At 46.1% G+C, this 12,717-nt stretch overlaps 1 protein-coding gene across 3 annotated transcripts in view; it reads left to right on the forward strand.

Annotated features, from left to right (window-relative positions):
• The window catches only part of SLC23A1 (solute carrier family 23 member 1), an 896,619-nt gene that overhangs the window by 354,381 nt on the left and 529,521 nt on the right, over positions 1 to 12,717 (forward strand). For all 3 annotated transcript variants that reach the window (XM_029583351.1, XM_029583353.1, XM_029583352.1), the window contains exon 6: positions 4,659 to 4,840. In XM_029583351.1, the coding sequence (XP_029439211.1) occupies positions 4,659 to 4,840 (182 nt within the window). The remainder of the gene's footprint in view (positions 1 to 4,658; positions 4,841 to 12,717) is intronic.

Here is a 12,717-nt window from a genome sequence, read left to right on the forward strand (position 1 = left end):
GCCGTTGCTGCGGGGAAGGGCAGTCCGAGTGTTGTCGGACAATGCGACCACCGTGGCATACTTCACCCGCCAGGGCGGGACAAGGAGCCCCCAGGTAGCGGAGGAGGCTCAGCGCTTGATGGCCTGGTCGGAGCTGCATCTCAGCAACATAGCAGCGTCTCACATTGCGGGAGTCGACAACGTGCAGGCGGATTTTCTCAGCCGTCAGCGCCTAGATCCCGGAGAGTGGGAGCTGGGGGACGCAGCGTTCCTTCTCATTTGCGAAACGTGGGGTGTGCCCCACATGGATCTGATGGCCACGTGGCACAACGCGAAGGCCCTGCGATTTTACAGTCGACGTCGAGAACGGGGGGCAGAAGGCGTCGACGCGTTGGTGCTTCCCTGGCCGACGGATGTGCTGCTTTACGTGTTTTCCCCCGTGGGTGATGATCGGCAAGATTCTACGGCGCATAGAGTTGCACCCGGCCAATGTGATCTTGGTGGCACCGGAGTGGCCGCGCCGGCCGTGGTTTGCGGACCTCGTCCAGCTGGTGGTAGCGGCTCCCCTTCGGCTCCAAGGAATGGTGGGCCTACTCCGTCAGGGCCCTGTCTGTTTGGAGGATGCGGATCGCTTCTGTCTCGCGGCATGGCTTTTGAGAGGACGCGGCTGGAGAGAAAAGGTTTCTCAGATGCGGTGGTGGCTACGTTGCTGCGTTCCCGGAAACAGTCGACGTCTCTGGCTTATGTCCGAGTCTGGGTGGTCTTTGAGGAATGGTGCGTGCAGCGTGGGGTGGACCCCATTTCGGCGTCGGTCTCCGACATTCTGGCGTTCCTCCAGGCAGGTCTGGCCAAAGGTCTGGCGTGCAGTTCTCTACGTGTCCAAGTAGCGGCGCTTGGTTGTTTACGAGGTAAGGTCCGTGGTACGTCCCTGGCGCTTCATCCGGATATTTCTCGTTTCCTTCGGGGTGCTAAGCACCTTCGCCCTCCATTGCGTCTCCCTTGTCCGGCTTGGAACCTCAATTGGATTCTCTCCGCTCTCTGCACGGCACCGTTGGAGCCCTTGAAACGCGCAACTCTTAAGGATCTCACTTTAAAAAAAAACAAAAAAAACAAAAAAAAAACGGCGTTCTTGGTAGCGATTGCCTCGGCACGGCGTGTTTCCGAGTTACAGGCCCTGTCCTGTAGGGAACCTTTCTTGCGTTGTTCGGATTCCGGAGTTTCTTTGCGGACGGTTCCCTCCTTTCTTCCGAAAGTTGTGTCGTTTTTTCACGTGAATCAATCGGTGGAGTTGCCCGCTTTCGCGGGAAGGGAGTCCTCCGATCCAGAAGAAAGGGATTTACGGAAGCTTGACGTGCGGAGATCCCTCCTTCGATATCTGGAGGTCACTAATCCGTTTCGGGTCACAGATCATCTGTTTGTCCTGTTCTCTGGTCCAAAGAAAGGGGCCGCAGCGTCACGCACAACGATCGTCCGTTGGCTCAAAGAGGACATTGGGTCGGCGTACTTGGTACGGGGGAAAACCACTTCCTGCGGGCCTTAGGGCTCACTCGACTCGTCCTCAAGCGGCGTCTTGGGTGGCAGCTTCGCAGGTGTCGCCTCAAGAGATTTGCAGGGCGGCTACCTGGAAGTCATTACATACCTTTATCAGGCATTACCGGTTGGATGTCTGGGCTACTGATTCCGGAGGGTTTGGAGAGAGGGTACTCCGAGCGGGACTCTCTGCTTCCCACCCTCGTTGGGTTTGCTCTGGTACATCCCAGGTGTCCTGGACTGATCCTGGTACGTACAGGGAAAGGAAAATTAGTTTCTTACCTGATAATTTTCGTTCCTGTAGTACCAAGGATCAGTCCAGGATCCCGCCCGCAGTGCTGCGCTGAAGTAATGGAGAGTCCGCTCTTGTTCTGAATTATTCTGTTCCGCTTGTTTAGCTCTCTCGGTTGGAGAGTCCGTTTCCAGGAGGGGTGTTTCTTTCCACGTTCTATTAGCGGTTTATAGATAGTTTAGTTCTCTGGTTGTGTTCTACTTTGACATTACGTATGACTGAGGGGCTGTGACTGGCACAGGGGCATATATGGCTCCGCCCACAAGTTTTAGTCTGTCTCCATCTACTGGTGCGGAGTCACAACCCAGGTGTCCTGGACTGATCCTTGGTACTACAGGAACGAAAATTATCAGGTAAGAAACTAATTTTCCTTTAAATATACTAAAAAGTACTTTAATATACTTACGATTAGCAGATCTGTTGAACGGTACGTACCTTGGCTATGACCAGCCGAAATAAGCATGGAGTTTATCATCACTGTCGCGGGTCACCAGATATTGGAGTAATGAAGAGGCATCAGACAGCTTTCATGGCAGGCAGGAAGAGAGAAGGCAAAGAGGCAAAGAACGTTTGCCCTCACGAGCCTCTTCCTTTTATTGTACATTCATACAAAGGCAGATGATGTGTCATTACATGATTGGCTACTTTCCCATAGCAACAGAAGAGTCATTACACCATTGGCTTTGGCTCAGGGGGTGTGCACGGATCATTTCATTGGCTGCTGAAATCTATACCTCCTGACTTTGTCCTGCCTCTGACTAGGGAAAACCCAGCCCTTCTTTCAGGCTAACAGGATTAATTATAGGCCAGAGAAATACATGAAGTCAGGTATCCTCTCCTAGGCAGAGAGGCTTAAGCACAAGTGATGCTTTTATTCAGGCAAATGTCAGGGAGAAGGGAAGTTAGTGTTTAACCCTGATGAAATGGCTTGCTGGCAAGCGCATATTTCCCACAGTTTTTAATGTTTCTATAATGCTTTCTAATAATTTACTTAATAAAATAAAACAATATATATCATTTTCACTTTTGTTTCATTTTAATTTGTATATCTGTTACTGACCAGACAATCCAAGCAGTGCCAGGCACTTTTTGCCAAATGGTTCAAAGTGCATCATGATGTTTGGGCCCCAGCAAGGGAGAAGGAAGGATGAGTCAGAGGCGCTACAAGGCTGCCCTCCTCCTCCTTCTTATTCGCTGTCTTCAGAACCAATGAGTGAGGGAATAGGTATGAGGTCAGGGGGACATGTGAACGTACAGAATAGGGATCGCAGGAGCCCCTGCCGGAGACCCCCCTTCGGCAGGGCTGTTCCCGATTGGTCCTTTTCACTGACATTTGTCAGTGAAAGGAACAATCCCCTTTCAGGACAGCCTTCTGAAAGGTAATTGGTTCTTTCATTGACATGTGACAGTGAACGGACCAATCAGCAATAAGTGAAGGAGTGAATAAATTAATATTAAGTGTTGCACTTGGGGAAAGGGAGCTTAGGTCAGGTCAGCTGCTGGGTGCCCAGCCATGTTTCCTACGCACCTGATGCCAAGGATGTTCTAGTGACACACATTTTTCCCTTGCATGGCCTTTTTAGTGCGGCAGGCCATTTAAATATGACATCAGGTGCCCAGGAGAGGTGGTTGGGCGCGTGTTAGGAAAGCGGGCACTCAGCATTGAGTGCCTGCTTTCTATGTGCCAATATTGCATCAGCTTGTTTGTGCGTAAAATCTTAAAATTCCATTGACCTTTCATTATCTCCTCTGACAGAATTACGTTTATAAAGTCAGCTTGCTGCTCTAGTAGCTGCAAAGTTTAAAGCTGCAGTATGCATGACAGTAAAGTCATCCAAAATTAAGAAAATATAAAACATCTGGTGTCAACTATGTTACATAAAATTTCTACTTGAGCTGATTAGAAAAATATCACCGCATTAAAAAAGTTACAAGCATACTTTTGACTTTGTTTAATGATGATAAAAAAAGAAAGTGTTTTCAAAATATTTGAAAATTGGCTGAAAGCAAGCATTATAAAATTTTCATACATCTTTTATATTTTTAAATACATTTTCATACATGAGTAACTTTTTAATGATTGTATATTAATGAGCATGTAGTATTTAGAATTTTGCTGCAACAAACTTGGAAGAAAGTTCTATATCATCTTGCTTGTTAAGACATTAATTAGGGACGTTTATTGGGAAAATATTTTCAAGGAGAATGCTACATTGATGCATTTTTCAACCAATTCAATTTCACTTGAATGATAGACCCATTCAAAATAATTCATACCTGCAAAATGTTGTCACACATGACTTTGTATTCATTTTATCATATTGCACTTCGTTTGGAATTGCTCTGAAGCCGCGGAATATATTTGGTGGAAGTAAATAAAACTTCTTCAGTAGTTTTTATGTGCATGAATTGGCTTTTGAGAATTGTCCAGGAGTTTGTGGGCATAAAGGTATACTAATATATGCACTGTAAAGAAGCATTCCCAGGAGCAGAGCTGGTGTAGGGAAGCCATTTATATGCATAATTTAGTCCCATGACAGCTGTTATAAAATTAACCTCCTTATGTATTCCAATAGCACAAAAGTGCATTGATACAAAGTGCATAGGTGTTCTATATAGGAAAATATACACAGCACAGTGCAAAGTCTTAAATAAATGTACATATGCTCTCACAGTTTCCTCAACGGGTCTCATCATATAATACCAGGATTCCATGAAACATCTGTCAGTTCTTTTACCAGTGAGCTGTGGTCCTTGTGACTTTGTCTTATTGTCATTTCAGTAAACTCTGTCATGTATTATTCATCTGGTTGCTGTATGAGGAGTCAAGACTGCTTTCTTTTTCCTTCCTGGTTAGATCCAAGGTGCGATCATTGTGTCTAGCACTGTGGAAGTGTTCATCGGGCTGGTGGGTCTCCCAGGAGTACTGCTGAATTACGTTGGACCCTTGACTGTAACCCCAACAATCTCTCTGATTGGACTTTCTGTCTTTCAAGCAGCAGGGGAAAGAGCCGGAAGTCACTGGGGCATCTCAGTGCTGTAAGTTTGTTTTCCTGTACAGCCTTAAAGATTACAATAAACAAGGGCCACACAGCTCCAACAGAAGCAAGAAAGAGGGGCTCTCCCACAGATGCAAGGAATTTAGAGAACATTTGAGAGAGTGGGGAAATATTGAGGGAGTCTCCTTCTTAAAAAGAAACAACATGTTTGTATTTATGCTTCTCCAAAATGCATTGCACAGGAAGCAGGTAATGCATTCCTGGGGGTCAATTTGGACAAATAGGTCAATGAATTTACAATCCTATAGATTATTCCTTCCTGGAAGGAATTTGTCTCCCAGTTATACAGAATCTTTAGTTTATTCTTTCATTGACACAAGAAGATATAACAGCCTAGATAAAAAGTTAGTTTTCTCCATTACCAGGACACAGGACCTCTACTTTCTCATGATTCTGCATTCAGAATAAGGGATGCCAATTCTGACTCTTGCCATGGAATTGCCCAGTCCCCTGTAGAATCATGGAAAACCAGATGATTCAAGTACATGAGACTTCTTTGTTGCGCTCTGGGGTGGACCCTTGCCCTGGGGCAGGAATGGAATGGCTCCTGAAAGGGAAGAGGAGGTAACTGGCCCCAGGGGGTGGAGCACTAGAGGAGACAGAGGCTAGGAAGAGCTTCACCACTGGAACCCCGAGGTCCCCCCGGGAGGAGCCCGTAGGGACCCGGGCCGCTTGGACTTAGGTGGGCCTCGCAGGGTCTCCTGGGAGAATGGAAGTCCAGTGTGTCCATAGACACAGAAGGAGCACGGTCGGGTTTGAGCTGGAGCAGGGAGAACCAGAACAGAGTTGGTGATGACAAGGCGAGGAACAGAGCCAGAATCTGGAGATGAGGTCAAGCAGGCAAAAGGTCAATGTCCATAAGTCAGTCCGAGGAGTGGTCAATGAAGCAAGGGTTAGATACTGGAGGTCAGATGAAGTCAGAGGCAAGCAGAGGTCTTGAGGCAGGCAGCAGGCAGGCGAGTGGGTCTGGAGCAGGCTGAGGTCTTGAGGCAGGTGGCAGACAGGCGAGTGGGTCTGGAACAGGCTGAGGTTTTGAGTCAGGTGGTAGGCAGGCGAGTGGGTCTGGAACAGGCTGAAATCTTGAGGCAGGCGGCAGGCAGGCGAATGGGTCTGGAACAGGCTGAGGTCCTAGACAAGCAGCAGGCAGGCAGGTCAGGAGCAAGCCGAGGTCAGTACCAGACGGTCAGTCCGAGGATACTACCTGGGTAGACAGACAAACACATGAACAGACAGGACTCAGGAACGAGGATGCAGGAACAAGTCAGGAACGGAACTGGAACAGAAGGATCCTGGAACGAGACTAGAAACAAGCAGGAACAAGTGCAGAGACAATCTAGCTGACCCGATTGCCAAAGCAAGGAAGTGGAGACAGGAACTTCCTTATATTGTTAGATCAATCAGGGCGCGCCACGGAACCAAGACCCGCCCTTGGCTCTACAAGTGTCTGGGTGGTCCGCGCGCGCGCGCGCATGCGTAGGGGCATGGCTAGCATGGCAGGAGACGCCGAACCTCGGCATGATGCCTGGCGCGCAGTGGAAGGCCCGCGAGGGAGGTCGTCCCGGGACCCGCTGAGGAATTAGGCAGGTGAGCGGGCCGTGCGTGGGATGGCCGCAGGCGGGGTACGTAACATTCTTTTTGTTGATTAGCAATATTTTCTTCATCTTCGTGTGGAAGCTCATTCCATAGACTTTATAGATTATGCATAATCTGTAAAAAAAATACAGTCATGCATTTGGGATGCAAAAATCAAGGGAGCAGTACAGTATAAAGTATGAAAATTTCTATGCATGAAACAAGAGTCGGATCTGGGTGTGATTGTATCTGATGATATTAAGAGGGCCAAACAGGTGGATAAGGTGATGGCAAAACCCAGAAAGATGCTTGGGTGAGGAATGGTCAGCAGAAAAGAGGAGGTGATAGTGCCCCTGTATAAGTCCCTAGTGAGACCTCATTTTGAATACTAATACAATTCTGGAGACCATGCCTTCAAAATTATGTGTTATGTTTTGCGGCTCTTGGGTAGGCCCTGCGAGCCATGCCACTCATCTGATGCCAAGCAACCGACCCCTTCCTTTGCGGCAAGACACCACCATTGCCGCTCTACTCCAATGCTTCCCTAGGCATGCACGTGCAGGACCACTTAAAGCACCTGTGATGGGAAACTGGTCAGGGCATCCGCTGATGACTTCATCACCTCAGCTCTATAAAGTGCCTTCCAGGACTCCCTACTTGCAATGGGTCAACTACCTTGTAGTGTGAGCTGCTGCAACCAAGCTCCACTTCCTGCTTGATTTGCTTCAGTTCCTACCTTTGTCATTCCAGTTCTTGCCTTCTTTGTCTCTCCAACCCAGCCTACCTCTTTTTCCTTCAGTCCCAGCTAGTCCCCATCATTACTTCCTTGCCTACCTTTGAACTGACTCCTGGCTTCGATCCCTGCTTGGACCTTGACCACTCTAGTCTTCTGCCTGCCTCTGACTTCAGGCCGTACCCTGACTATTCTTGTCTTCTGCCTATCTCTGGCAGTAATCTGAACATTGACCGTCCTTGTCTACCGCCTACCTCTGACTCTAGCTTGACTCTGGAACTTCACCGTAGCCATTCTCTAAGAGACTCTTGCCTAAGGCGTGCTGGCCCCAGGAACCCGAGGGCTCAACCTAAGAGGAAAGGAGTTGGTATAGGTGAAGCTTCTGAGCAGTCTCTTCCTTAGCCAGTTCCGCCAGCTGTCTGTGGGGACCTACAGGGCCTTCCCCGTAGGTTGAGCCCTGTAGGTCCCCACAGACAGCTAGAGGTCTCTTTATAAATCATATGGGGTCAGACTTAAAGATTGAAAGGCGGGATGGAGAAATATGATGGAGATGTCCATCTAGATAAGATTTTAGAGGGTGCTAGGAAGAAGTTGACTATCATGGTATATGTGGTATCAATGACATAGGAAGATGCAGGCGGGAGATTCTGGAGCCTAGGTAGGAAATCCAGAACCTCCAGGGCTCCATTCTCAGAAATGTTCCCTAGTCCATGCACAAGATCCCAGAATCTCAATGCATGGATGAGATGATGGTGCAGGGAAGAGGTTTTTAGATTTGTTAGGAGCTAGGGAGCATTCTGGGAAGGGGAAGCCTATCTTAATGAGAAGGGCTCCACCTTAACCAAAGTGGAACCAGGCTGTTGGTGCAAACATTTAAAAAAGGAGATAGAGCAGCTTTTAAACTAGACCACGGGGGAAAGCTGACATTCGCTCAGAAGTGCATGGTTCAGAGAGATGAATCTTCCAAAGTTATGCAAAACAGGGAGGTTAGAATATCTCAGTAAAGAAGTTGTGTTTAATGCTAAAGTAGCCTAGATGGACATAGATAAAGAGCACAAAGATGTGAATGACTTTACACATGCCTGTATCATTTGCTAACAAGTAGGTTGTGAATACAAAGAGAAGTGAAAGTACAAATAAAAAACATATTTTAAAATATCTATATGCAAATGCTAGCAGCCTGAACAGTAAGATTGATTAATTAGAATGTATGTCATTATACGAGGATATAAACATTACAGGCATTTCAGAGATATGGTGAGTAGTCTATGGGTACACGATCAATCAATCTGATTGACAGGTGAGATAAGGATGACAGCAGCCAATCAGCACACTTCCGGTATAAGCCTCGCCCAAGCCCCACCCACTCCCCACAGAAGCAAATGGGGGTATAGCCACACCCCTGCCTCCTCCCACCCTCAACCCCACCCCTCCTGCCCCTGGCCGCACCCTCCCACCCCCTGGTCTCACCCATAGCTCTGCCCCAGACCCCACCCATGCTCCTCCCCCGATAGAAGTGGATGGAGAGGCCCCTCCCATGCCCCGCCCCAAACCATCTCCCTGTGATGTCATTGGTGGTCCCACCCACACCCACCCCCAAGCCACTCCCCCTATGATGTCACAGGTATGACATCACCAGAAGTCAACCCCCTCACCACCCTCCAAAAACACGTCCCCTAGAACGTCATCAGAAAGGGTCCTGTCACTTTTTTAATGACAGAATTAATGGACTCTGGCTGTTTTTAATGATTTCACCGGAAGTACAATCCAAACCCCCCAAAAACTGTGACCCAAGAACATCCTTACGCTTTTTAATGATGACAGAGCTGGAAGTATGCTTTTTTCTAGCCCCCTCTGTTTTTTTTTAAAAAGTTACAAGCGGTCAGGTGGCAGGAAAACTGTGGCTCATTCTGTACACAAGGATTTGTTTTTAACAAGTGATTGCTTGGAAGATGGTGAATGCATGTATTTTACACACAGGCATGATCAAACTTGCAAGACCGGTTTTGCAAGACCGGAATAGTCCCTGGGTACACTGTCACTCAAACCCCCAAGCCAAACCCCCCAATGATGTCACGGGTATAACATCACCGGAAGTCCACCCCTCACATACCCCTCACCACACCCCCCAAAAACACCCCCCCCCCCCCCTAGAATGTCAGCAGAAATGTCCCTGACACTTTTTAATGATGACAGAGCCGGAAGCATGCCCCTCTGTTTTTAAAACTTACTAGCGGTGGGGTGGCAGGAAGCTTTCTCTCATTCTGTACAAAGAGACAGGGAGAATCTCCCCCCCCCCTCCCTCCTCCCCTCACTGTAGATACGTATTCCCCAATCCCCAATCCTGGTAGAGTGAAATCTGAGCAGAGTATAATTAACAGCGGAGTGTTGGGTGTGGGTCTGCAAAGGTGAATAAAACACAAGGATTTAGTTTTCGTTTAAAAAACAGACCTCTGTAATTACAGCCATATAAAACAAGAATGCACCAGTGGATCTTAAAGAAAATGTATTATTACCCAGGCTCTATAGGTAGCTTTGCTGGTATAAATCCACTTTGTTCAGACTGTGAAAACATGTACTCAGGCTGTGACCAAAAAACAAGTGATTGATTAGCTTACAGACCAAGATGCTTATTCACTACACAAGCCTGCTAGGGTATGATTTAAAAGAAATAAAACCATAGTATCTGATATGGATGTGCAATGGCAAGCAGATCTGGTTGATCTGATCGCCTTGTCTGGTTATAACAGAGGCTACAAATACATTTTGACGGTGATAGATGTTTTGTCAAAATACGCATGGGCTGTGAGCCTAAAATACGCATGGGCTGTGAGCCTAAAAACAAGGCCGAGGCATTTGAAAATATATTTAGGAGGTGGAGGAGAGAGGAAGTGCCATTGGAGGGAGAGTTTCGCCGAAATACCCGTTTTCCTGAAAGTTTTCTGATGGCTGCAGGACTTTCCTAGCCTGTATAAGGACTTCCATATCGGCTGATGTCATCGGACCACGACTGGTGTGAGGTATAAGACCCGACCCCTTCAGGCACTTCAGTGAGGTGGAGGAGAGAGGAAGTGCCATTGGAGGGAGAGTTTTGCTGAAATACCTGATTTCCTGAAAGTTTTCTGATGGCTGCAGGACTTTCCTAGCCCGTATAAGGACTTCCGTATCAGCTGACGTCATCGGACCACGACCGGCGTGAGGTATAAGACCCGACCCCTTCAGGCGTGTCGACATGCCGGCGCATCAAAGGGGCGCGCCGCTTTGTTTGAAATATTGTCTGAAACATCGTTGGAGAAATTTTGGGTCTATAATATCAGCAAGAATCTGAAAGTAAGTACATCAAATTTCTTTGATTCCTCATCCGAAACCCCCAATTTACTTATGAAGGCAATATAAACTGTTTTGAGGAATGGGGTTTAAAAAGCTAATGGTGGCACTTTTTGATTACCAAAATAACAGCATGCCTCACACAAAGAGGAAGGCAAAAGTCAGGGAGTTGATTACATCTTCCCATGTACTGGAACCTTCCCACCCCCCGGATTTCTGCTTTTTATGCCCCTACAATAGAGTCAAAGCTGGAGGACCTGGCAGCTATAGGTCCTGGTGGAGAGCAAGCACCAGGCTTACTGGCCGAAATATCTTTGAGCCCTGGGGCACCGAGTACTCCTCCTCCACCTTTAAATATTTTTCCTGACTTTTCAAATGCAACATCCTTGGTTCAAGAGGAGAGAGAAGGAGTTCCAGAAACACCTGGGGAACCTGAATCTGAAGAACCGGGGAGCTCTTATTCTGTCCTGACCAAGCCTGCAGTAATAACAATGGATACCCTTTGGGGAGCTATAAAGTCTTTGGAGACAGCAGTAGTTAATTTAACAAAAATTACAATGGACTCAAATCAACAGTTTAAAAATATTGAACTTTCCATATCAAATTCTGATGTTAAAGAGATACAACTAGAGAAGAGATTAGATAAGATGGAAAAATATTAGCAAAAATATCTGAATGCAGAATTTGTTTATAAAAAAAGGTTTGAAATATTAGAAAACACCTTGAAGTATTTAAACCTTAGGGTATTAAGCTTTCCTAAACATGATTTGATTTCTCCTTATGACATGTTTAAAGAATACTTAGTGGAAATTTTGAAGTTGCCCTCACAAGCTATTCCTGCTGTGTCAAAGATTTATTATGTGTCATCTAGAGGAAATCTTCCTGGTAGTAATGTGACGGAAGATGCCCCCTTAAATTTAACAGGGATAATTGAATCTGATTTAAATACCATCATTAAAAATAGATCTATCTTGCATGTTTCCTTCTCTTTTGTAGTAGACAGGGAAGCAGTTTTTAGAGCTTACATGCGCAATCGAATGGCCAGTTTTCATGGGGACAGAATATGGATATATCCTGACTTTTCTAAGTCAACGCTAGATAGAAGGAAAAAATTCTTAGGCTTGAGATCAGAGACAGAAGCAAAAGGAGGAAAGATGCTGCTGAGATTCCCTTGCAAGTGTGAGGTTATCTATCAGCAGCAGAAATATATTTTCTTTGAAACATCACAGCTCCGCGTGTTTCTTGATTCAATTACCCAAGAGAGTGTAGCTGTAGCAGTAGAAAATGACACCAGTTGAACTCAATAATTCCAATTGTTCTTCTTTAGGGGAAGTTTTTTTCCTATTTAAATTTGCTCTTTTTTCTTTTTTGCCTTCATGAGTTATTACATCTGTAAAATATTTCAGATTTTGAATATGAGATGTACCTGATGGTGGTAGAGAATTGTAATTAAGCTTTTTTTCTTGGATATCTATATTCAATAATTGTTCTTATGATATATTGAAAATGCAAAATTAAAAATTAAAAAAAATATATATATTTAAAGGTGGCTGTGTTCCCAACAAAATATTTATTTATTTTATTTATTTATAGACTTTTCTTTGCCGACATTCGTGAGGCACATCATACCGGCTTACAATGAACTGAAAGGAGGAAAATACAATGAACAGAATAACATGTCATAGTTAAATGCAAATGGTGTAAGATATAAGCATCGTAAAAACATTCTGAGATTATATATAATGACATAAAAGAACTAAATAGCTATGGAGGAAAAAGGTAGAAAGAAAGAAAGAGAAACTTTGTACAAACTAAGAAAACTTTATCTTTAAAAATGAGAAAGTGGTATAGGGGTTATGAAGTGCAGCAAAGTTCCAGGGGGGGAGGGTAGGGGCACAGATGGAAAAGGAGAAGAGCAAGGGGGGGAGGGGCACGGGAGGGGGGGAGGAGGGGGGGGGAGGGCAGGTAGTGGAGATTCTTAGAAAGGTCCATTTAGAAAGGTCCATTTAGGAGAAGTCTGCGCATTGGTTGCGTCGGGGTATGCCTGCTTGAAGAGCCATGTTTTGACTCCTTTTTTGAATTTGTTGAGTGATGGTTCTATTCGGAGGGAAGGGGGGAGGGAGTTCCAGAGGTAGGTGCTAGCTATGGAGAAAGCCCTTTCTCTGGTGAGGGACAGATGCGCAGCCTTCAGGGAAGGAATGTGTAGGGTACCTGCATGAGCACTT

The sequence above is a fragment of the Rhinatrema bivittatum genome, chromosome 18, assembly GCF_901001135.1.
Source record: "Rhinatrema bivittatum chromosome 18, aRhiBiv1.1, whole genome shotgun sequence".
Taxonomy (NCBI): Eukaryota; Metazoa; Chordata; class Amphibia; order Gymnophiona; family Rhinatrematidae; genus Rhinatrema; species Rhinatrema bivittatum.